The sequence below is a fragment of the Mandrillus leucophaeus genome, unplaced genomic scaffold, assembly GCF_000951045.1.
Source record: "Mandrillus leucophaeus isolate KB7577 unplaced genomic scaffold, Mleu.le_1.0 Scaffold69, whole genome shotgun sequence".
In the NCBI taxonomy this organism is placed as follows: domain Eukaryota; kingdom Metazoa; phylum Chordata; class Mammalia; order Primates; family Cercopithecidae; genus Mandrillus; species Mandrillus leucophaeus.
In genome coordinates, this window is record NW_012107474.1 from 653379 (window position 1) to 679070 (window position 25692).

The 25692-nt window shown below is 57.3% G+C and overlaps 1 protein-coding gene across 2 annotated transcripts in view; it reads right to left on the reverse strand.

The window, feature by feature from the left end:
- Window positions 1-5712: 5712 nt before the first annotated feature.
- Window positions 5713-25692, reverse strand: part of FAM207A (family with sequence similarity 207, member A) — a 36131-nt gene continuing 16151 nt past the window's right edge. The window contains exons 1-4 of one of the 2 annotated variants that reach the window (XR_001008485.1): window positions 21851-21921; window positions 14976-15123; window positions 9054-9121; window positions 5713-6023 (exon numbers count right to left, since the gene is read on the reverse strand). Coding sequence is in view for 1 of the 2 variants with exons in the window: in XM_012002473.1 (XP_011857863.1) it covers window positions 5900-6023; window positions 9054-9125; window positions 14976-15123; window positions 21851-21919 (413 nt within the window). In the remaining variant the exon portion in view is untranslated. Of the gene's footprint in view, window positions 6024-9053; window positions 9126-14975; window positions 15124-21850; window positions 21922-25692 lie in introns of those variants that run through there. The other variant, XM_012002473.1, reaches the window with a different exon arrangement.

Below are 25692 nucleotides of genomic sequence, written 5' to 3' on the forward strand. Positions count from 1 at the left end.
GGGGGGTGTGAGTGTGGGGTGTGTGTGTGGGGGGTGTGAAGGGTGTGTGGGGCGATGTGTGGGGTGTGTGAAGGGGGGTGTGAGTGTGCGAATTCCACCCCTGAACTTGGAGTTTGGGAGGGAGGGGCTCAAATGGAAAACATCCTGTCTCGGACCCTGCCTCCGGCCCCGTGACGCCTGGGGGGCCGCTCCTCCCGGGACACCGGAGTGTGTGCCACAGTCCCCCTCACACAGACCGGAGCACGGTGGGAGGTTCAGCAAGTAAGACGGGGTCTCGGGTGGACGCTGACCTTGAGAATGGAGGGGAGAGCCGGAAGCTCCGTGCTCCTGAATGTCAGCGCCCATCACCTGGCTGGCTGGGGAGGGAGGCTCTCTCCTCGCAGGCCTCAGTTTCCCCACTCAGGGCTCCAGGGCTTTTTGTCCTAAGTGGCTCGGGCCACCGGGAGATGAGGCCTGTGCTCCACGGCCTTGCAGGGACTCTCAGGCCCCAGGCGCCTCTGCATCTGTGTCACCAGGAAGAAGTATTTGGAATCAGAAAACATGTCATCACCGGTTTTCTCTAAGTAACATCCCACCAAACATTTTTAAATGAAAACTCCTTAATCTTCAGGAAGACTGAAACAACCCAGGAAAAGGCCTGTCGTTATCATCCTGGCCCACAGTATTTTAACATCTCTGGAAAAAACACTTTAATTCAGTCTGTTTGACTTTAAAAAAACGGAGCTTTCCGTACAGACCCGAGGGTCTCAGCGCCAGGAGGCAGGACCTGGCATGGAAGCCCCAGGACGGCAATTTCAAAGGGGAAAAGGCAAGACCAGCATCCTGCCTCCCCGCCCGCCAGGGGCCACCCCGGCATCCTGGAAGCACTGGCTGATAGTGGCGCCCCTGGAAAACCCTGGTCACGGTGGCAGCTGAGAACCCACCAGGCTGGAGGGGCCGCCAGGGGCTGCAGGCAGACAAGGCCTGGGCGGCAGCCAGCACCCACCAGCGTCTCGGAGCAATGACAGTGGCTGCCGTCACCGGCTTTATCACCACACAGGGAACATTCCAGAAGCAACACGCCTGGTGTTTGTACAACACTTGGCTTCCAAGCAGCACAGAACCCTGACTCACCAGCTTGGGGGCCGCGGCTGTGCCTTGCCTCTGCCCGATGCGGCCCCAGCCACCACCCTCCCTCCCCACGCAACACAAAGGTCAAAGACCTGATGTAACAACTCATGGACAAACTCAGGCTGGTGCAAGGGCGCTGTGGGGCCTGGACAAGCCAGGTGCAGGCCTCATCTAGACAAATCCCTCGTGTGGGACGCTCTCAGAGCCCAGCGATCCGGGCAGTGGAGCAAAGGACCCGAATGCAAGCCAGCCCTCAGGGCCAGCACAGAGTCCCGCCGCCTCCCACAGCAATGCCGCACGGAACACACCCCTTGCCGGGAGCTGACCCACCCACACGTCTGGGGTGATCCGGGTGGACCCCATCGCGCTTGCCCACAGGGGAAGGCGGAATGGGCAGGCTGAGATGGACAATTCAGGGAGAGGCCCACCAGCACGCTGGAGTCGGCTCTGTGTGCAGGGCCCGTCCAGGCCCCGCTGTCTCCTGTGGACACCACAAGCAGGCTGTGTGTGCAGGGCCCACCCAGGCCCCGCTGTCTCCTGCCTCCCATTCGTTCAGCGACACTCATCTGTGCACAGTCCTGGAGCTGACCACACCGCACAGAGCAAAGACCCTGCTCTCAGGAGCTTTCCTTCCGATGAGGAAAGAAGGAAAACCAGGGCCCCAAAGTGTCCAGGAGCATCGTGGCCAGGCCAGGAGGGTGCGGACAAAGAAAGGCAGGGGCCGGTACTTCTCTTTGAACTGGGAGATCAGACCCTGAGAAGGGGCCAGAGGTCCAGCTGGGCAAGGGGAGCCGGCATGGATGCCCCCAAGGGCCCTGGAACAGCCTCCACCTTCCTTCCCTCACGGTCCCATCCCAGCCTCAGCCCACTCGTGGCCATCAGCAGCCACCCTACGGCCGCCCAGGCCCCAGATTCTGGCCATGAGGCCCACACCACCTCTGCAGCCCCCATCACACCCACGGTGCTCAGCTCCAGCTCCAGCTGCAGGCCCCCTCCCACCTGCAGCAGGGGCATCTGAAACCCTGGTGCTCGAGGGTTTAGTCCACCCCCTAGATCGGAGATTTCCCAAAACTCACGTCCCCCAGAACCTCAGAGTATTTGGAGCCAGTCAAGATAAGGCCACATCGGAGTAGAGAGGGCCCTAGCCCAACGTGGCCGGTGTCCTTATAGGACGTCACAGACACAGGGACGGGAGCGACGTGGCCACAAGCCAGGACACCAAGGGCTGCTGGCATTTGTGGCACCAGGAGGAAGTGTCTGGAATCAGAAACACAAGTAATCACCAGCAGCCGGACAGGCAAAGAGGACCCTGCCCTGCAGCCCGAGGGAGCGCAGCTCCCGACACCCTGAGTGCAGACCACCGGCCTGCGGGACACACACAATGTGCTGTTGTCTGACGACCCCACTGTGTGCCAGTTTGTCACGGCAGCTCCAGGAAAGGAACTGTTCAGCCAGCGAGGCTGGTCAGGGTGTGCGGGGCCTGGCCCGGAGAGGTGGGGATGGTCCCTGCTTGCATGAGGACCAGGGCGGCAGCTGGTGACAGACACACAGCTCCCGGGAACAGGGACTGCTCACTCAGCGAGGGGCCCAAGAGGAAGGGGAGGAGGGCCGGGGGCTTTCTTGGGGAAAGGCGGATCCAACAGCTGCCGGGTGTGGGCATCGCAGAAGCCTGGTGGGTGCTGCGAGGGGTTTCCTCAGCCCCCCTTGGAGTGGCCACACTAAGTGCAGACTGAGGGCGGCCAGGGACAAAGGAGACCCCGGACCCCTGGAAGGAGGACCTGGGCCTGCCCAGGGCTGGGGGCTGAAGACTGAGGACAGCCAGGGACAAAGGAGATCCCAGGCGCCTGGAAGGAGGACCTGCGCCTGCCCGGGGCTGAGGGAGGGTGACCCCCTAGGGCCTGCTGCTGTCCCAGCCAGCAGCCCTTCACCCTGGGCCTGGCATTTGCTGTTCCTTTGGCCAACACCCCACACCCCGGGCAACCAGACACTGCCCTTCCTGCGGGACTGGCGGCGGGTGGGGGGGGGGCGCTCCTCCCACTGCCTCTCCTGTCTCCCACTGTGCCCCACAGCCCCCCATATGCCAACACTGGGTCTGGGGCTGAGGCACCCAGGATGTGCCCAGGCTGGGTCTGTGGGCCTCGAGCCCGGCGTCCACCGTCCCAGCCCAGAGCTTCTCAAAGGGTCACGCAGGCACCTCCAGGCCCCAGGAGGCTTTGACCTGCTGTGTTAACCCTTTAACTCCGAAAAACGCACCGAGGGCCCCAGGGTCTAAAAGGCACGAAAGCCCAGTCAACTGTAGAACGTGTTTAAATCGATGACTGGGTGATTCATGTTCCTTCTCCTGAAGCTCCCACAGTCATCCTCTCTGACCTGCTGATGCAGGGGCTCTACCCCAGGTGTCTGTCCAGAGAACACACATGCCCCGTCCTCTGCCTCGAGCCTCCCTCTCAATGGTGGCCGGGAGAACTCAGCTGACAGCCACGGCGAACCCCACAGTTGGACACTCTTCTGTCATGGGACGACCCCGTCCCAGCTGCCGCCATGGCTGAGGGTCGGGCTCTCTGCACCTGCAAAGATTGCTGGGGTGGCACCCGCGGGAATACCATCAAGGGCTACTTCCCTGGGACAATCTGCGTCCATCTCAGCCGATGGGACACCTGCTGCCACTCCTGCCCGTCGCTGTCCTTCCACAGCACCCTCCTCCACGCGACTCTCAGGCACCGCCAGGGGCTGCTCGCCCAGGGAGGAGTTAGAGGCCCCTGAGCCCGCAAGGATCCCTAGAAGAGGGGCTGCGAGCCACAACCAGACAGGAGTAATTTCAAAACCAGGAAGCAAGAAGGTTTTTAAATTTTTATTTTTTAGAGACAGGATCGCTCTGTCACCCAGGCTGGAGTGCCGTGGCGCAATCTTGGCTCGCTATAGCCATGGCTTCCTAGGCTCAAGCAATCCTCCCACCTCAGCCTCCCCAGTAGCTAGAACTACAGGCACGCACCACCACGCCTGGCTAATTTTTGTATTTTTTTCGTCGAGATGGGGTCTCACTATGTTGGCTGGTCTTGAACTCCTGGCCTCAAGTGATACACCTGCCTTGGCCTCCCAAAGTGCTGGGACTGCAGGTGTATGTCACTGCGCCCGGCCAGGTTTTTCACAAGAAACCCAGACCATGGGATGAGGATGTTGGAGAAAGTGGAAGCCGCCCCCGCCCGCCTCCCCACCACGCTGCCCTGCCTGCATCCCACAGACGCTGTTCCCAGCACTCGCTCTACCACAGAAATGGTTTTGTTGTAAGCACTGGTTTGTGACCAGCTCCTCTGAAGCGAGAAGCCACCCAAGAGAGCGTGGGATCCGCTGCCTGTGGCTCCTGTACGCCCGTCTGTCCCATCATCGGGGCCTTGGAGGGTGTCCAGGCTGTCTCTGTGGATGCCGTGTCTGCTCGTGTCAGGGAAGGGCCAGGACACTGAACAGAAGGGATGCAGGCTCCAAGTCGTCTCGGCCACCCACTGGCCAGGAAGCCTTTAGTGGGGCTGCTGGGGCTCTGAACCCTGAGCAGGCGGCAGGGCCGGGGAGGTTGGACCACGGGCGCTCACGACAAGAGGGGCCATGCACACAGGGGCCACCCACATGCCCTGGAGCCAGAAGGCCATGGAGCCCCTGGGACTACCCCCACCCCAGGAAGCCTGGGAAGGCTAAGGGTGCTGGGCCCCTGCCTGGGAGCTGAGAGTGGTCCTGCTCTGTACTTCCCAGACACCCCGAGTGGGGTGCACCACCACGCCCAGCCTGCCCAGCCCTGCTGCAGGACATGGGCCAGCGAGGTCCCGCAGAGCACTGGGGTGGGGGAGCAGGGGCAGGGGGAGCCCAGCTGGGCCTCAGGGGCCTGGGGACGCACCACCCCCTTGCTTTCCACACCCTGAAAACAAGGACTGATCAGTCACTGATTCACAGTCCAACAAACCTTCAAATACCAGGGCTTCCAGCAACAAAAAAGGCCCTCTCCTGCTTCTGGGTCAGCAAGAGCTTCAGGGCTGGGCCCACTCTGCGTCTCCTCCCTGCAGAAGGACCCTCTGCTCTCCGCCCCCAGAGCAAGGCAGTGGGCTGCCTGGGTTTGGAGCAGCTGGGAAGGGCGAGGGCATGGTTGGGGTTGGGGGCACAGCCCAGGGGGTGCATACACAGGCAAAGAGCAGGCTGGGGCCTTGCCAGGGCCATCTGTGTCCCTGGTCACTGAGGGTGGCAAGGGAGACTGGAAGGGAAACAGACCCCCAGGTGGGGAGGGCCCCAAGCCAGCCCCCATGGCAGCCCCTGCAGGCCTCAGTGCTCCTGGATCCCACCAGGGCCGCAGCAGGAACTGAGGCTGAAGTAAATCAGGGTGGTTGGTGGCACAGCTGGGGCCACGCCCAGGCACAATTCCCTCCCAGGGGGCTAGCTTGGGGGCACCGGTGCCAGTTCAGGGACGGATTTAGGGCCTCCACAACTACAGTCCCCACAAACCCTGTGCACGGCCCGCCCTGACTTGGCGTGGGGGCTGCAGCTGCCAGAGGAGGGATGTGGCTTGTCGTCCTGAGCAGAGCAGGGGCAGCTGTTCCAGGGTGGGCCCAGCCCTGTGAATCAGGGAGCAGCTCATGGGAACGGCCCTGGGGGTGCAGGGTAAGTTCACAGAGCTCTTTATTGAGTCCCACAACCGACCAGAGGGAAGGGCGTCCACCAGGCTCAGATCATGGTCCTCGAGGGGCTGGCGCTCTCTACCTGGCTCACACGTGTGTCCTGAGGAGTTGGGGCACGCCCACTGCCCTGGTCAGAGCTCGCTGCCACCTTCCAGCTGCATCTGCCGGGCCAGCGTCTGCCCGATCGCCACCAGGGGTCTGGCTCTGTAGGCCGGACTAGCCAGCAGCTCCCGAAACCGGGTCCTTTCTTCCTCACTGAAAGAATGGAGACCACAGATCAGCAGGTAGGAATCCCCAGGCCCCTCAGCACCCCCAGGATCCGACACAGCTCAGCCCCTCAACACCCAGGCACGTCGGACACCGGAATGAATGGCAGAGGCCTGGGGCCACCACTGGACTGAATGTCGGGGTCTTGGAAACTTCCAGCAGGAGGGGAGAGGCTGCCCCGGGCCCGCAGGGCCACATGCGTCCCAGAGCCCTGGCAGTGCCCACTGTGGGGTGTGCCGTGGAGCCACATGCGTCCCAGAGCCCTGGCAGTGCCCACTGTGGAGTGTGCCGTGGAGGTGTCACCCGGCCCTGGCAGTGCCCACTGTGGGGTGTGCCGTGGAGGTGTCACCCGGCCCTGGCAGCAAGTCTGGGGCTGATGGGGCTGCTGCGAAGGCTGAGAAACGGGACGGCACCTCACAAGCCCTGCAGACCACACCTTACATAAAAGACGGCTCCCTCCACAGGCGACCAAAATAGACGCACACGGAGGAGAGTCGAGAGCCGGAGAGCCTGAGCTGGCACAGGCCTGCAGCAGAGGGGGGCACGGCAGCCCCAGATGGGTGCCACGGCGACGACCCAGCACAGCACCAGTTCACCCCAGCCGCCACCCAGCCTGGCAGCCACTCAGCTCCTGCTCTAAACACAGAGCAGCTGCCGGCATCCCAGAGGGGTGCTCGGTGGAACACAAAGGTGACATGGGTCCCATCTCAGGCACAGAAGCCTCGGGGGCAGCTAACAAGGCTCCTTCACACCCCACTGGATGACCGCCTGGGCAGGGTGCCCACACACCAGAGCCACCGAGGACAGCGGGGCTGGGGCCATCTCCACAGCAGGAGGCGGTCAGGGCTCTGCTAGTCACTGACCACCGCCTCCTCCTGCCACTGCCACCCTGGCCCCAGCATGGCAGCTGGGACACTCCCCGTAAAGTCAGGGTGAAATGCCTCAGTCACAGCCTGGACATCACTAGTGAGCTCTGGGGCTATCAGGACCCAACAAGGCCCCACCAGGGGCAAATGAGGAGCTGAGGCCAGGGAAGGCCCAGGCCAGGTTCTTAGCACTATGGTCCATCGGGCAGAGTCCTGGGTCAGAGCTGGGGAGGAAAGGAGCCGTGACAGTGACGCTTGGAAGAGAAGCTGCACGGGGAGGGGTTGCAGGGGGAGCCTGTGCCTGTGCCCGAGTTTGGACACGGTATGGGACACGGGCTCAGAGCCCCTGGCACTGTGTGACTCCCACGCTGGGCCAGGCCTCCAGGTGCCATCCTGGACAACCGTAAACACAGACTCACAGACAGGGCCCTCCCACCTGAGAGAACAGCCCTTTCCTTGGTTTGGTACACATGGGAGCAGCCGTGGGGCACAGACCACCAGCCCCAGGAGCTACAAGGCTCACGCCCAACACGGAGCCCCCCGGGGAGCACGACCCAGGGAGGGGCCACTGTTGCTTCCCACTGGAATCTTGGGATTGAAGGATCCAAAGCCACTCAAACACCTGAGCCCTGTCCACACATGCCAGAAAGCACCACGGACACAGAACACGGAGTGAACAAGGGGCCTCCCGCTCTCCTCTCAGAAGCAACAAGAAACCAAACTCAATCTTTCATGAAACCAAGAGACCTGTTAACCTGAGCTGCTTCGAAATGCAGCGACCCCAAGGACGTGGGGGCACCAAGGGGTGCGGGCCACAGATAGTCTGCGAGAGGAAAACCTGTCACCCTGTCCGGGCAGGGAGGGGCTCCCTGGACCAGGCTGTACACTGGGGAGAGGTGGAGAGGGAGGCCAGGCAGGAGGATGGCTACATGGAGAGGGCTCTGCCGTTTCCAAACTGTCTCCAGACAAGACTGACCTGGCAAGAACTCAGTTCATAAACAGAGAAGCACAAACCAAAGAGGACAAACATAAAGATCTACAGGAAGACCCCGCTCCTGAGGAGGCCGAGGCAGGAGGATCACTGCAGCCCAGGAGGCGGAGGCTTCAGTGAGCCTTGATCACACCTCTGCACTCCAGCCTGGGCCACAGAGCAAGTAACTGTCTCTAAAAAATAAATACAAAAACATTTTAAAAAACTAAAAAAGGCAATTTACTATACTGTCTATACTTCACTCTAGACACGACGAAGTGTCTAGAGTAAAAATGGATTAGAGAACACGAGATGGAAGACAGATTAGAGAGATGCAGTAAATGCGTAACTGGTGCCCCTGAAGAAAAGCCAAGACAATAAAGAAACCTTTGGAGCTACCATTTGACACCAGCTTCTAAACACAACCGTACTCATGAAACAGACTTCAGATTCTACACTGGAAGGGCACAATGGGCCTCAGTAGAAACTGACACGGAATGTTCCCTACTGAGAAATATCTTAGCAAAGTCAGTTCAAAAACAAAGAAAAAAATCATTCCAGTAGCTTAACTAAAACCATCTTATAAGGGCGTAAAATGTCCCTCAGTGGAAACTGGAGCTGAGTCTACAAAGAGGCAAGAGAGCGTGGTCTGCAGGTTTTTGTACCCCAAGAGGACAACTGAGTACAAATTTCTGCAAATCACAGGGTCCTAGCCCTGCTAACTGGGGGCCGCAGTGCCCAGCCACAGAACCAAACATGACCATCCGGGTTTCAACCAGCCAGGGGAGGGGAGGGGAGGGGCGGAGGCGGGGCCGCGTCCACCCATCATTTTAGATCCATGACTCTCCTTGGAAGCCTTCCTGGGAGGCGGGCCTTGCCCCAGGGCCACAGGACCTGACTGCACTCAAGAGCCCTCCTGCAGTGGATAGGCAGGAGCTAGTGGAGCAGCACGGAGGGGACTGGGGGGGACGGGGTGGGGTTCTCAGCCGCTGAACCCCTGAGAGGGCAGGCCGAAGGCACTCAGGACCCCTGGAGAGGGCAGGATGGGGGCACACAGGAGCTGAACCCCTGGAGATGGTGGGCGGGGTGAGGGCACTCAGGAGCTGAACCCCGGGGAGGTGGGTGGGGTGGGGGCACTCGGGAGCTGAACCCCGGGGAGGTGGGCGGGGTGGGGGCACTCACAGAAGCTGCTGTCTCTGGGCTGTGCTCATCTGGCTGAGCTCTGAGGGCCGGGGCTTGTTGCTCTCCCTCTCCCTGCCGTGGACACAGAGAAGCCACGTTAGTCAGCACCCAGCATCCCCTGAACACCTTCCCGTGGGCAGAGGTTGGCTCCTCCCTTCCTGGAGCAGACATCGTGGTGGCCGAGGTGACCAAACCGCTGCAGAACCACAAGTTCCATGCTGCACTGTGGCCGTGGAGGCGGGACCCGGACAAGCAGTGCAGCTGCCTGACAGTCCTGTGACCGCCGGCCCCAAGCTGCTGCGCATGGAACCTGGTGACTCCTGCAGCTCCTCCTGGCTCCGTGGGGCATGGAGGGAGTGGTCAGCCAGGAACACGTCTCACGACACACAGCATCTCCACTCCACCTGCCTGGCCAGGGCAGGCTGCACAAACACCTCACGCTTCAGGCCAGATGACCCTGGCAGGCAGAGCCAGTCCCACTCCCACAGCACACGCCACTTCCCAGGAAGGTTGAGTCACCCACCCATGCCGACATGTCCCCAAGTCCTCTCTCTAGAAGGCGCATGCTATTCTACAGTGGGGAGCTGCACCTGCCCTCCTGATGACTGAACCTGGGGACGGGGCACAGACCCCCCCGTAGATTCTGCCCTGCCTGCATCTATTGGGGGGGGGGTACCAGCGAGCGCTGCGGTCCCCCATGGACAGGTGGAGGAACTGAGGAGGTTTCCTGAGTGCTGCTGGTTATTCCCTTTAGTTCTGGGACCTCCAAACCACCACGCTGGGCCCTGACTCAGGGTGCAGGCGGGCCAGGACACTCTCATCTCTGACGTCCACCCCAGGCAGGCTCTGGCTCCCTGCGGAAATTCTCACCCTCAGGTAACCGTGGGAATCTCTGGGAGCTCACTTGCACTCCCTGTGGTCAGCTGGCCAAGGCAGCTGCCAACCTGGCCGAACGTTCAGATGCGACAGCGACCTGGGCCTTGAAAGGAAGAGAAAACCTTCAGGGCCACACCAGGTGCCTTCCCAGACCTGCCGTCCACACAGTGAGGTGGGACCCAGAGGACGGCGGGAAGGTGGAGCCGCGGAGTCCTCAGGCCAGGAGACTTGATCTTTTATTCATGGATCTCTTAAAATATGAATGACAGACATTTTGTGTCTGCCCAAAATAGCCCTCAGTGCCCGCTTTCTTTTAACCCTGGCTCTGTGCTGACTTGGGGAAGGACTCAGTCCCCATCCCTTCCTGCTCACACCGGCAGATGACAGCCCCTCGCGTCTCCCGTCTCCTCCGCCCGCTCAAAGCCACAGCTCCATTCATCCCAGGGGCTCTGCCAGGGCCAATGACATCTCCCCACGGCCTCTCCTGGGCCACCCTTGCCCCGATGCAGAAGCTCTGCCCCTCTGGCCGGCTGACCCCCTCCCTGAGTCCACCCCTGAGCAGCAGCTCCCTCAGCGACTGCCCAGAGCTGTCCTGGGTCCCCACCCTTGCAGAAGCCGTCAGCGTGGGGCCCCCTCCTCTAGGTGCACCCCTGGTGCCAGGACAGAGCCCTCAGTGGGGAAAGCCACGTGCTGGCGTCAGGAGACCTGAGCTCAGGCCCAGGGCAGCCTTCCTGGTTGGGGAAACCTTGGGCCCCGGAGCTGCACCCTCACTTTAAGAGATGAAATAGCAGTGGGGGCAGGACCAATGCCTCCCAAGGTCGCAAAGCAGAGGAGCTGCACCCAGGGTGGCTGCAGTGCCCACAGGGCCAGGCGCAGCACCTCCTTCTCCCCACTGTAGGGACCGCCCCCCACCCACACGTCCCACATGCCATCCTCCCAGGCAGGACGCACAGCCTCCCAGTGGGGTTTCCCGAGTTCAGGGTCCTGGGAACAGAGTGCTGGGCAGTCAGTCACGGGCCAAGGTGACCCGTAGGGCAGCACCGGCAGTGACGCGACTCCGAGAGGCCTAACAGCAGGAAGCCGTGGAGGAATTCGAGCCTAGCTCTGCCCAGTGTGGACCCTCGCCAGTCCCCACGGCACTCCCTCCAGGCAGGAGCAGCGACATCACCACCATCCCCCTCCTGACAATCGCCCACAAAGCGCACACAGGAGGCCGAGGTCCAGAGCTTGGGGGGTCACCGGGGTCAAGTGTCGCTTGATGCCTGCTTCCCAGCCAGGAGCGACGTGATCCCCAAACATGGGCCCTGCCCTGGCCTCTGAGATTCCAGCTCTGCACCCCGCACCCCAGGAGCATGAGGCCCTCAGGGCAGGGTGCCAGGACAGGGGATTGAGAGGACTGAGGGTTGGGAGGGGCCGCGGGGCAAGGACCCAATGCTTGGGTTCCACAAGGACGGCTCTGCCAGCCCAAGCCAGATATTCTCCCCGCTAGGTGGGAAGGGGAGAAGTGGGAGACAGGGCTCCAGGCTGCGAAGGAAGGGCTGTCCATCCTCCAGCCTCCCAGGAAACTGGTGCTCGCCTGCTGACCCCTCAAGCCCAGAGCACATCAGAGTCCATGAGTGGTGGTCAGTGGGGCAGAGACCTGCCTGCTGGGACCTAGGTGCAGTTCCCAGAGACATGGCCCACCGCCCAGGCACGCCGCGCCCCAGATCCCAGGGTCTCACACTTCCTGCAATACCAGGGTCAGAGCTCCCTAGAGAAACAGCAGGACTGGCAGGAGATGTCCAAGATGCACCTGGCGCACCTGTTGGTGCTGGGCAGTGGGAAAGAGCTAAAAACACAATCCCCACCTCAATGGGGCTAAAGGGAGCCGGAGGCAACTGCAAGAACTCCCAGCGGCCAGCGCTGGAACAGTTTCAGCACCAAAATCAAGTAGTGCTGGATGATAACCCCGAGCGTAAACTAAACATCCATCTGTCCAGACCAACACCAAGGCATGACCGATACATACTCGGGGAGGACAGACAAAGCTCCTTTCCCAGCAGAATTCCAAGCAATCTTTGTCACTGCTGTGTCTTCCAGGAGGTGGAGCACAACCCCCACTCCAAGCCAGGGCTGCAGAGTGACTTCCTTCCAGAGAGGACAGCATGGAGGGGGGGCCTCAACCCACCAGGGGTCAGCTCAGCCTCACAGTGGTCAGTCACGGTGACAGGGTGTGCCCGATACAGTGGAGTGACAGTGGGCCTCCACCTCTGGGGGCTTCGTCCCCACACTCAGTCCCTTCCTTACCATGAGAAAAACATCAGACAGATCCCAGCTGAGGGACAGCTTCCTCAGAACAGTCAAGGTCACCAAACCAAGAGGAGTCTGAGAAACTCACAGCCAAGAGGGGCCTAGGAGCTGTGACGTCTGACTGTCACATGGGATCCTGGATGGATCCTGAGGCAGAAAGGGGTCGTTAGGGAAAAATGAAGGAAACCTAAGGTATGGGCTTTAGTTAACTATTAATTACTTACAGCTCACTATTTCTCTTTGATACTGGTTCCTTATGTGACAAACACACCACACTGACGTCACAGGAAAAGCACGCGGGGATGCCGGAGCTCCACGGAGCTCTCGGTACCATCTTTGCCATTTTCTATGATTCTAAAGCCTGTCTAAAACAGGGACCATTCCAAGAGCTCCACCAGGGTCAGGAGGCACTGCTTCCTGAGTCTCATCTGAGGAGGGACGGGGACTTCCAGCGACAGGAGGCTCTCAGGGCTGAGAGCAGCCCAGCACAGAGGCGCAGACAGCCCTGAGGCAGGGGCACATCCTCCTCGGCCTGGGGGCTGGGTGTTTACACAGCTCTCTCCCTTCTGCGAGCCCCAAGCACATTTTTCAGATGAGAAAACTGAAAACAGGGAAACGATACTTGACCAGGGTCACATTTTTGTCCAAGAACCAGGAATGTTCGGTCGTCACATCTCCACTTCGGCGGCCGCTCCTAGTCTGGACCCAGTGCTCCACCGTGGGATGCCGGCTGGAGCTGCCTGGGCCTGCAGCACGTGACCTACCACCCCCGGGCCTGGGCAGCTGGACCATGAAAGGATGGACCCCAGGTTTGACATTGCACACAGCCCCTGCTTTCTTCTCAGATGGAAAGTTAGTAGGAGAAGGAAAATTATTTTTAAAAAGGCAAAATAAGACCAGGTGCGGGGGCTCACGCCTGTAATCCCAGCACTTTGGGAGGCTGAGGCAGACAGATCATAAGGTCAAGAGATCGAGACCATCCTGGCTAACACGGTGAAACCCCATCTCTATTAAAAACACAAAAAATTAGCCGGGCACGGTGGCGGGCGCCTGTAGTCCCAGCTACTCGGGAGGCTGAGGCGGGAGAATGGCGTGAACCTGGGAGGCGGAGCTTGCAGTGAGCTGAGATCGAGCCACTGCACTCCAGCCTGGGCAAAAGGAGCAAAACTCTGTCAAAAGAAAAAAAGAAAAGAAAGGAAAAGAAAGGAAAAGAAAGGAAAGGAAAAGGAAAAGGAAAAGGAAAAGGAGAAAGAAAAAGAAAGAAAGAAAGAAAGAAAAAGAAAGAAAGAAAGAAAGGAAAGAAAGAAAGAAAGAAAGAAAGAAAAAGGAAGGAAAGAAAGAAAAGGCAAAATTAGAGATGCACAAATGAATGAGGAAGGCCCGGAAGCTGAGACAGAACAGAGCAGCCCGGCCTCTTTCCAGCCAGCTCTGAAAGCTGGGCTGTGACTACACAGCTCCTGTCTGAGCCCGAAGCCTCAGCACCCACACCCGGGCGGTGCCTCCCAGCCCCTGGGGAAGGGCGGAGGCTGCTCTCCTTTCGCCCGCACGTCACCCAGGCACAAAGAGCCGAAAAGAAAAGCTGCCAGGAGAAAGGCGCCACAGGCAGCAGCGTATCGGCAGGCTGCGTCCCCTGCAAGGTGACAGCGAGGGTCATGCAGCCGCCGCCCTCCTGGTTGAGCTGTCCTGGGTCGCACACACCACAGCAGGCTGGCAGGGCCACATCCACATTGCCAGGGCACAAGGAACCTGCCACTGGCAAATGGCTCACTGGGTGACAGGGTTCTGGAGGGAGCATCTCAGTGCGTCAGGAGGGCTCATGCTGGGGACCAGGCCTTGCCCAGGGCAGGAGGGCGGAGGGGCCTCACTGAGGCCCAGGCCTGCTGGCTCAGCCGTTCACGCACTAAGGGTCCACAATCCACCACCCCAGCTCTCAGCAGGGCGCAGGGGAGGGGCACTGTGATGCCAGCAGCCAAGGGTGGGGCAGGGGCCTGCCTCTTCCCTGAAGAACAAACCACATCCAGACCCGTGGTGAGGCTGGGCGGCAAGTGCCTCCCACACAGGTAGGTACAGCTCGGGAGAGCAGCCGCACTCACATCAGGCCCCGGCCCTCCTGGGGAGGATGCACGAGGCAGCTCCCACCCCAAGGGGACAAGCTCCAGGGATGTGTGTCCAGGGGCCTGCATGTGTGGGTCCCACACCCTCAACATGCCTGACAGCAGGCCTGAGCCATCCCCATGGGCCACCCTCTATGGGACGGAGTAAGGGGCAGGGTAGGGTGTGCAGCATTAGGCGGGCGTCAGGGAAAGGTCCACTCCGGAGGGGAGACGGGAGCCCCCGTTAGAGGCATGGGAAGAGCATGGTAGGTGCTCAGGAGCCTCGGCTGAGCACAGCAGGGTTTCTGCAGGACGGAGGCTGTGGCAGAACAGGGAGCTGCGGGGACCCCCAGTGGGACCTGGCAGGAGCTGTGGCCAGTGTGGGGGGAGGGGCACTCGAGGGAGCTCGGCATCAGCAAAGTCACCAGGCTCCTCACAAGGGTGGGCCTGGGTGCCCCCGAAACGTCCCCCACAGCCCCCGCCAGCCTCACGAACTCACGCCCTGGGAACGGGGTACCTGCGTGGAGCACCAGCTGAAGCCCCAGCTCCTGGCCTCTGCAGGGTCAAGAGCCACCGTGGCCCACAGGTCCGGCTCATATCCCTCCACCTTTGGACCCGGGTCAGCCCCACAGCTCAGACAAGGCCACCCCTCCCGGACACTCACCTGTGGGCTTGGCGCCGGCTGCTAGCCTTGAGCCCCAGCAGCTCGGGCAGGGCGTCCCTGAGCGGGTGCAGGTCCCCCACCACCACCGTGGCCCTCCGCCTCCGCTCCTCCCTGTGCTTCTGCTCAGCCAGTTTTATGGCTTCGATTTCTAAGGAAGGAGAAACGACGTTAGAGGCAAGCAAGAGGCGGAGGAGGAGCCCAGGCCCAGAGCCCCTGGCCCACAAGAGACCTGGCGGGGTGCCCAGCCCTGCTGCCTCTCTCCTTCCCGCTGTCGCCCCCATTCCGCCCCGGGAACCTGTAGGGTGGGCAGGCCTGAGTTATTTTTTTCCCCTTAATGACAGAGCTGTGCTTTTTAATCACAGGGCTGACAATGAGGTGGAGCTGCAGCCACTGAGGATTTCTCCTGCAAAGGGATGCTGGCAGCCGAGGCCGGAGCACGCCTGGGGGAGTGCACACAGCTACCGAGCAGAGGGGAAAATGAGGAAAGGGGTCCTCAACTTAAGATGGCAAGTCACAGCCTGGGAGGCTCAGCTTTGTTCCCAGGAGGAAGAGGGCTCCCCAGAGGGAAGGGGAGGAGCCCCAGGACAGACCTGAGGGCTTGGGGCCATGGGGCGTGGCAGGCAGGGCTGAGGCCTCCACACTACAGAAGGGATTTGGGCAGGGTCTGGAGAGAAGGGGCATGGCCTTGGGATTTGATTTAATTTAAAAATTTATTTATTTCAAAATTGCTAAGAGAACACATGCTTGGACATGCTGCTCGCTGCACGTGGCTCCTGGAGGCTGTGGAGTGCGGACAAAGCCTGCTCTCTTCAGGGCAACCCAGTGGGACAGGCCTGCAGCTCAAACACTGCCAGCTCGTGACACAGGCCCGGGCATGGCAGCACCTGTGCCCCCCGGGAGGAGTGCCCAGGTTTCCAGAGGTGCCAACAGCCAGCTCCTCTCCAATCCCGCTGTCTGGGATGGCAGTGCCCCCTCTCAGCCCCCAGGGCAGGTGACTCACGGAGCAAGGACTGAAGGGCCCACCCTGACCAACCCAAAGTCAGGGATGCCACCCTGCCCTGGGTCCCTGTAGCAGGGAGTGTTTACCTGGCTCCAAATCGCTGACAAGAACCTGGGACAAAGACCACCCTTCCTCTGGGTTCTCAGCCCCCAGTGCAGCTTGAGAGCTTGGAAGGTGTACACCAGCTCTCCACAGCCTCAGGAATCATAAACATAAAGTAAGAATCCAGCACTTCTCAATCCTGCCGGGACTGTGGTAGACACGTTACACGGCACCTCATCCAAAAGAGAGCCAGGGCACCCTGGAAAACTGGGGTAGGGAGGGGCGGGCCAGGCCAGGTGGCTCCTTCACAGGCTGCAGACCCAGGCCAGGGAAAGCAAAGCAGATGCGTGTGGCTCTCATGAGCACAGACACAAAGGCCTGCACCCCTGCAAGTCAAAGCCAGAAGCCTTTCAAAAGAATGATACTTGTGCCCAAGCAGGGTGAGCCTCAGGCATGCAAGGATGGTTCTCCTGGGAAATGCCTCAGGGTGACCCTCCACAGTGGCCACTCAAGAGGCGAGAAAGCCTGTGGTCACCACCACCAGTGTCCAGAGGATTCTGCACAATTCACTGCCCACGAATGAGAAAAATTACAACGAAACCACAAACGGAAGGAAGCTCCTTGACAGAGATGAGCTGCTAGAAACCCACAGTGAATATCGCATTTCAGGGCAAAACATTAGACACTCAATGATAAATCAGAGCAAGGAAAAGACGACCACAATATCGACAGTCCCACCTGGCCCACTCCATTCTGAGAGGGGAGGGAGGGAGCGAGGCAGTGGCGGGCGGGACCCATGCCCTGGGAACACTCAGCACTGCTCTCATCTGCGGCGCCTGGGGGAGGGGAGGCCCCACACAAACACCAGCTTCCACGCAGCCAGGAGAACCCACGGGAGAGTGCAGTTCTTCTCTGTCAGTTGCTCCAGAAAAATCTGATGCTGCCTCAATTAAAATTTCAACAGGATTTTTAGTCAAAACTGTGCAGCTAATTCTAAATTTTATTTTTTAAAAACAATTAAATGCATAAGAATAGTAAAGACATTTTTTAAAAAGAACAAGCAATAAGAAAGTAGGACTATCGGATATTAAAGCAAATGATGCCGCCTAGGAGGACAACCAAGGGTTGGGAAAGTCAACTGGGACATGTGTGTGATTCCAACTACCCACCCTCCCGCCCACGGGACGTGGGGAGCCACTGCCTGCGGCATGGTTGGGGCACAGGCTGTGTGGTGGAGCATGGAGGCACTACCCAGGCACCGGGCAGGTGTGTGGACAAGACAAAACAAAGCAAGGGACAGAGAGTGACTAGGGGAGGCCTCCAGGAATGGGAGGGCCCTGCAAGGGGGAGGAACAGCAAGGATAGTTTTCGAGCTTGTCCTCACAAAGACAACGGGGGGTGGCACGTGCAGATCTACAGCAAAAATTTCAACATATGTTGGGGAAAAAAAAGCAAATTGAATGAAAAAATCCACACATACAGAAACTATGCATTTCTAAAGATCCTAAGGAATCTACCAAATGACTATCAGACCCAATCATGATATTAGTAAATTCATAGGATACAAGATCAGTATTTTAAAAAAACAATTGTGTTTTAACATACTAGCAGACAGCTGACAAAAACTGCATTTAAGATAGCATAAAAAACTATAAAAATACTTAGCAATAAGCTTATTACAAGATGTAAGACCTCTACACTACAACTATGTAACACTGATGATGAAAATTAAACAGAGAGATACACCACGTTCACGAACCTGAAGATCTGCTTTGCTTAGATGGTAATTCTGAACTGATCTATACATTCAATGAAATCCCAATCACAGCCCCACTAGGTTTTTGTTGTTTTTAAAGAAACAGACAAGCTAATAATAATTTATATGGAAATGCCAAGGACCTAGAATATCCAAAGCAACCTTAAGACAGACAAACCAACAGAAAGGACTTGTGTTATCTGACTTCCAGACTAACGCTAAAGCTCTAGTAATCAAGACAGCCTGGTATTTGCTAAGGTGCAACAAACAGATCAGTGGAACAGAAGACAGCCCAGAAACAGATCCACACTCAGGAGACTTCCTGATTTTTCAAAAAGGCACCAAAACAATCCAATAAGGAAAAAAGTATTTATAACAAATGGTGCTGGAACAACTGAATATCCACATTAGGGGAGAAAAAGGAGCTTAACCACTAACATCACACAGACGAACAATTCAAGACAGAAAAAAAAAAAAAAAAAAAAACCCTAAATATGAAAGTTCAAAGTATAAAGTTTTAAAAGAGGAATAATATCTTCATGGCTTGGGATTAGCCAAAGTTTTCTCAAATAGGACACACATACACATACATACACACACACAGTAACTAATATAAATTAAACTTCTCAAAATTAAACCCCCGTTTATTAAAAAAAGAAAGTTGTCAAGCCTGTAATCCCAGCACTTAGGGAGGCTGAGGTGGGCAGATCACGAGGTCAGGAGATCGAGACCATCCTGGCTAACACGGTGAAACCCCATCTCTACTAAAAATACAAAAAAAAAAAGCCAGGCGTGGTGGTGTGTGCCTGTGGTCCCAGCTACTCAGGAGGCTGAGGCAGGAGATAATCTCTTGAACCGGGGAGGCAGAGGTTTAAGTGAGCTGAGATCGCACCACTGCACTCCAGCCTGGGCAACAGAGCACGACTCTGCCTTAAAAAAAAAAAAAAAAAAAGTTAAGAAAATGAACAGGCAAGTCAGAGTCTGGGAGAAAACATCTGTAAAACACATATCCAACCAAAGACTGGACTCTAGCACAAAGAATTCTTAGAGCTCAATAATAAAAAGGCAAAAAGCCTCATGAAAAATGAATTTCACTGACGCTGAAACACAAACGGGCAGGGAGTACATGAAAATGCTCTTTTGGTGGCAATGAAAACGAGCACCACCGTGAGACACCATTTCACGGTCACCAGACGGCCAAGGCTGAGGAGACGGCGCGCCACGCACCACCGTGAGACACCATTTCACAATCACCAGACGGCCAAGGCTGAGGAGACGGCGCGCCACGCACCACCGTGAGACACCATTTCACAATCACCAGACGGCCAAGGCTGAGGAGACGGCGCGCCACGCACCACCGTGAGACACCATTTCACAATCACCAGACGGCCAAGGCTGAGGAGACGGCGCGCCACGTGTTGGCAAAGCTGCAGGGCATGGACTCTCACAGGCTTCTGGTGGGAGCGTGAACGTACAACCGCTCTAGAAAAGCGTCTGGCAGCTGCTTATAAAACTAAACATACACCTACCCTATGACCCAGCATTCCATTCCTCAGCATTTACCCAAGAGAAACGAAAACATGTCCACAAAAAGACTTGTGAAGAATGTTCAGAGCAGCCTTATTCATAGTAGCTAAAAATGGAAAAAAGCCCAGGTGCCCATCAGTAGGAAAGTGAATAACCAATGGTGTATTCACACAATGAAATACTTCTCAGCAATCAAAAGGCATGGACTGCTGCTACACGCAGCCTGGATGGCTTTCAAAACCATTACGCTGAGCAAAAGCAGCCAGACCCAGAAAGAGTGCATCCTACATGATTCCACTTATATGAAGTCTAAGGCAAGAAAAACTCAACTGTGGACGAGAAAGGACGACACAGTGTTTATTACCTCTGGGGCAGGCGGAAGAGGTAACTGACTGGGAGGGGCGCGGGACTGCCAGGGAATGGTGGTGACGGTCCGTAACCTTAACGGGATTTCAGCTGCACAGGTGTCTACATTTGTCAGAAATCACTGAATGGCACACTTAAGATCTGCATTTCATTTTATGTAAATACAATCTTCAAAAGAAAAAGAAAAAAAAGCACCATAAATTCTAGCAGAATTATTTGGGGTGGAGTGTACTGATGTCTGCAATTTACTTTGAAACGCATTTTAAAAAACCCATGTTGGTACACGGACAGAAATTGCTAGATGAACAGTTACGTAATAAAGATTGTAAAATCTGTATGGTGGGTACAGGGTATTCACTATAAAATTCTTCCCACTTTCCTAAATAAAATTTTTCATAATAAAATACAAAGTAAAAGTAACTTGGGAAATGTAGCCAAAGCTGTATTTAGAGACAACTTACAGCCTTTCATTCCTGAACAAAACATATACAAACAGATGAGCAGAGCAACTGAAACCCAAAAAAAGCTAGAATGGGAGAATGATCAAAATAAAAACAAGTAATTTTGAAGACAAAAGAGTAGAACTGACCATTAAACATTAATTATTAAACGGAAGAGACATAACTTCTTAATCAGAAATGAAAAGGGGATACAAATAAAGAACGATAAAGAAAATAGAATATTTAATAAGAAAGCAACTAACACATAAAGACTGAGCTCTGACTAAATTTGATTATTAATATTACTTAGAGACAGGGACCCACTCTGCCGCCCAGGTTGGAGTGCACTAGTGCAATTCTGGCTCCCTGCAGCCTCAAACTCCTGGGCTCACGCGATCCTCCCACCTCAGCCTCCTAAGTCACTAGGACTAGAGGCTCAGAGGCACGCACCACCTAATCTGCCTAATTTTTACATTTTCTGTAGAGACAAGGTCTCGCTACGTTGCCCAGGCTAGTCTGAAACTCCTGGGCGTAGCTGATCCTTCCACCTCAACCTCCCAAGGTGCTGGAATTACAGGCATAAGGCACCATCCCCAGACAAATTCGATCATTTCGTGAGTGGCCAAAATTGACTCAAGTCGTGAAAAAAGAAAAAAAAAGGACCAAGAGCCGTGGAATAAAATTTACACATCATCAAAGAATTATGGCCTAGAAAATCAGGGTCCAAATGGCCACAGTCCAGGAGTCCATCCAAATCCACTTTCACAGCTATGCTAGGAACTGTGAAAAAGAAAATGGAAGAATGAATCATTTCCCTAAGAAATATCCAAAAAGGGACAGAAATCATAAAACTAATAATCACGAAATAAACCGACAAAGTTTTCTAGGTCCTACCTCTGAAAAACATAACCTCCAAAGAAAAAATAAAGCAGATCATACACTAACGTATAAGAACATAAAAAAGAAAATATTTCAAATTAATTTCACAAAGTCAGCAGAATCACACACAAAAAAAAAACCAAAAAATACAAAATAATTTTGACGAGAAATAATCTTAGAACAACACTGGCAAATATCCAGCATCATGAAAAATAAGGAGATATCCAAAACAACCTGAGTGGGAAGTGTGGCTTTCAGCCCTCAGAGACGTGCGGCTGCGAGCACGTGGCAAGGCTGACCTCCTACGTGGAGCCTCAGAAAAGAGGGAGCCACGGGCCTGAAAGGGTCTGGGGACCCCAGGAGCCCTGCCCACACCCACATCGCTATGCGCAGACACTGGTTTTCACCGCGGGCAAGGCCTGAAAGGATTTCATACACCACCGCAGGCACTTCTGAACCATAAAGACTCCACAAGCACATTTTACTTTCATAACAAAAAATTTCACAGTGGAGAACAAAAATAGGTAATTTTTACAAACAAGGAGCCGAGAGCAGCAGCTTCCCAAGGCCGTCCTCCAAAGCGAGGCAGCCCAGCTCTGCAGGTACCCACAGGGATGGGGTGGCAGTGCCACCCGTAACAGGCCAGACCAGTTTGGCTGTGCTGCCCAGTCTCCATGGCACCCTCTCTGTGCCTCCACTGTCCTTTGGCCCCCACAGCCGCCTCTAAAGGGTCTTGGGAGATCCCCTTGGGGACCCTGGGCCCTGTGTGGCTGGTGTAGGCCAGACCGTGCGGCTGTGGGAACAGGAGGGCCCACGGGATGGGACCTGGGCCGGCAGCTGCCTTGAGATGCAGGCATGGACTTACTCTGCAACCATTGCTCACGCCTTAGCTTCATTTTCTCCTTCTTGGGCAAAACGGTCTTGGCCTCTGCACCTGAGGAAAGAGAACATGGGAGTGAGAACACGTGTCCAGGTGGCACCCCCATGACCTGAGAATGGGCTGGGGAAGGTTTTGATGGTGGAGCCACCGCAGTCACTGCAACTGGTCTGGCCTGTGCCAGCCTCTCAGGCTCCAGAGCTCTGGGCAGCACCATGGGCACCTGCAGCCTCAACCCGGCCTTGGCAGGCTCTCTCAGCAGTGGCCCCCCGCAGCGATGGCCTGGCCACTTACTCCTGACCTGCCCCGGAAAGCAGGTGTCCCAACACGGAGGCCTCCTCCCCACCCATGCCCCGAATGACGGTCAGGGCAGGCCACAGCAAAGCCATGCAGGAACACCCAACGGCTCATGAAGGGGGCCACGAACAGGGCAGAGGCCCCTACGGGGACATCCCCAAGATCCTGCACGGTCACGTGAGGCCCAGCGATGTACCTGCTCCCTGCCCCCTGCCAGGCCCAATGACGTGCTCAGTGGACCAGAGGCTCCATCCCTGGACCCCACAAAGCGGCCCTCTCAGGGAGCCCCCAAAAATGAACTCCACAGGTGCCCCTGTGCTTGGTCCACACGGAGCTCAGGCACCTGCCCGGCAGGCGGGGAAAGGAGCCTCATTTGCTCGGGGAACGGGGCAGGGGCGGGACGAGCCTGCAGGGCCATGCAGGTGGGGACAGCTGGAGAGGGCTCTGGCCGCTGTGTCTCTGACTCTAGTCTGCTCTAAAATAGAGGGGACTCAAGGGCATCCCCGCTTCCTCGGCCAGAACTGATTTCCAAGACGGTTCAGCCTCCACCGCATTCTGCCCAGAACACATCTCCCAATTTCTCTTCTAATGCATGCAGACCTTCCTGGCTTGTCCAACAAATCCACCATGTCGAAGGAAGAACAAAGCAGAAGCAAGCCCTGCCTGGAGAAAGGCAGTCACCGCGCTCAGCATTTCAGACTTCACTTTGGGAGTTGGTGTGAAACCTCCAAGGCCCAGGGCTCCTTCCTGCAGGATCTGATCCCTCCCGCAGCTTCCCGGTGTGCCTGGGCTGACCTACTCTCCTCCACTGCATCCCCGACCTCTCGCTCCCGACCACAAAGGGGAGGGGCTGATTCTGCAGCTTTTCTGTAGTTCTGAAATTGTTTCAAAAGAAAAATGAATCTAAGACCAGTGGAAACTGACCCGGACAGTGACCTGTGTTGTGTCGGAATGAAGAAAACGAGGCCCGGGCGCAGGCCGGGTCGGGAACGCAGCACAGTGACCCTTCCCGGCTCTGGCCCCAGGGAGCTCCCCAGCCCCATTGCCATGGCACCAGGAAAACAGGAACCAAACATGCTACTCCTGCAGGAGGAGAGGGCCTGGAATGCTGCAGCCGGAGCAGAGGCTGCCTGGAACTGCTGGCGGCGGCCCCAGGACCCCCAGCTCCCCCTGCTTTCTGGGCCCAAGGCGCCCTTGCTGAAGTGCCCTGGCACAGGTTCATGCCTCCTCCCCTTCCAGCCTCTGGACGGGCTGATGGGTGTTCACGAGCTACGGAGGGGGCTCGCCCTGTGAGTCCCGCTTCTCTCTCCTCCGTGGGCCCAGGGCCACAAGGACAGGGCAGGTGGGTGCACCCCCACCTGTGAAGGGGACAGTGTGAAGTCAGCTCGAGCTGCTCCGGTTTCTAAATTTACCCACGACAAGGCCAGCACACCACAGCTCCCACAGGTCTGCAGAAGCACAGGAGTGTCCTGTGGGTACAGCAGAAATGCCAGCTCGGAGGAGGGCCGGGCTGGGAGTGCAGATGCTGGGCCTCAAGCAAGGGTGTCTGGAGCCGCCACTGTCCTGGGCCTCGCCCCCAAACCCAGATCCCGGCAGCGCCAGCACTACAGCCCCAGTGGCTATGCGGAGGGGAAGGTCACCAAACACGTCTGATTAGTGACAAAATGACAGCAGCAGGGGCCACCCCTGAGGCACGTCATCCCAGCCTGAGCTTCTCACATGGGGCCTGGCAGTCCGAGCGGGCACCAGGAATACCAAGGCAGAGCTGACGGTAAAACGCGACTTCACAGAATGGACCGGCCAGCCGAGCTGAGGCTGCAGAACCGTGCACCCTTGGAAGGGCCGTGACCTCGGCTTCCCGCTCTGGGCAGAGAGGCTTCTTCCTCCGCGCCCTGTGCCCTGTCTGCTTCACACACTAGGCCGCCTGCTGCACGGGCGGCTCAGACACTGCCACTCCTTCTGGCCTGCTCAGTCCCTGACTCAAACGCGTCAGGGAAGATGGACAAGTCCCCATTAAACTGAACCTCAAAGAACCCCAGCCAGTGGCTGAGGCAAGGCTAGAGGAGGTGCTCAAACCCTCATTCCCCCCAAAGCCGAGACGGGATCTCCCCAAGACAGAGCCCAGGCCTCCCTGTGGGGAAATATGCTGCAGGTGCCATCCACTCCCCCTCACACTCAGCGGAACCCTCTGGGGCCACCCATTGCTACTGGCAGTGAACAAGCCCAAAGGGTGAAAGACAAGGCCTCAGGGCACGGGGTGGCTCCTGCGATCTGGGTCCTGGGGCCACCCAGTGGTACCCAGGGTGCTCCTGGCTGCCACAGCGCCTGTACCTGAGCTGGACTGCAAGGCACAGGGCAGATGGATGGTGGAGATGAAGACGAGGAGGATGAGAAGCTGTGCCCTCGCCTGAGTCTTCAGGAGCCCAGGATGTAGCTGCCACGGAGCCGACCTGCAAAGAGGCGCCCGGCTCACATGCAGCGTGTGGGGACGGCCCGTGCGGGACAGCCCCTCCAGTCCAGTGGGAGGCACTCCTCGGAGGACTCGAGGGCCATTCGAGGAACAGCCTCTCTAACCCTTGACTCTGGAAGATCCTGCCTCGGCCCTGCCCTCGGGGAGTGACTAGAAACCAGCCCTGAGCTGACTCGCCACGGAGCCCTGGGGGTGGCTTTGGTCTCCGAGCGCCGACCAGCCCAGCAGAAACCTGCAGCATGAGCTGAATGGCTCCGCACAGAGAGAGGGATGGGCACACACTCAGGCACAGGCTGCCTAAAAACCATGACAAGAAAAGGGAAGGTGAGGTGCTGCCATGCAGGAGCCAGGACACGTGCTCTGGAAGTGCAATTCTGGGGACTCCGGGCAAGGCAGCTGCCCCGCCAGAACCACGGCTTCTCAGCTGCCATGGTGCTGCCTGCGCTCTCTCATCTGAAAAAGGGGTCCCGGGAACAGACGCAGTAAACCAGGCACAGGGGAGGACGCCACATGTGGCAGCCACACAGCAAGCCTGTGCTGCAGGCAGCTCACCTGGTTCCCAGCCCTCACCAGGTCAGCAGACACAGAACCACGCTCACCAGAGTTGGGCTGTAGGGTGACGCGGTTCACGGGGCACGTGTTCTGACGGACCCTAAGGAAAATCAGCATGAGACTGGCTTTTCCGTGCACGACATCAACAAGCCATGGTTCTCACCCTACAAAGATCTGCATGAGGCTCAGGCACAGAACACAAGACGCAATGCTGCTGGCACGTGCTGCTTCATCTCGGGCTCGGGTGCCGGGAGATGCTGTGGCCTACAGAGCCGCTCAGATGCTGCCACCACCACCCAGGTCACGAGATGAAGCAGCACGTGCCAGCAGCATCTCACGGTGCTGAGGTTCTCCTCACCACGCCTTCTGGGTGAATGCAAGCTGAAATGCACTGCGGGACAGGCCGTTTGGGGAAAAATGAAGTGGGAATCATCCGTCTCACTCTATACACAAAAATAAAGTCCTGATGGACTAAATACATTAAAAAGGCACTACAAAAGCACTGCAGAGA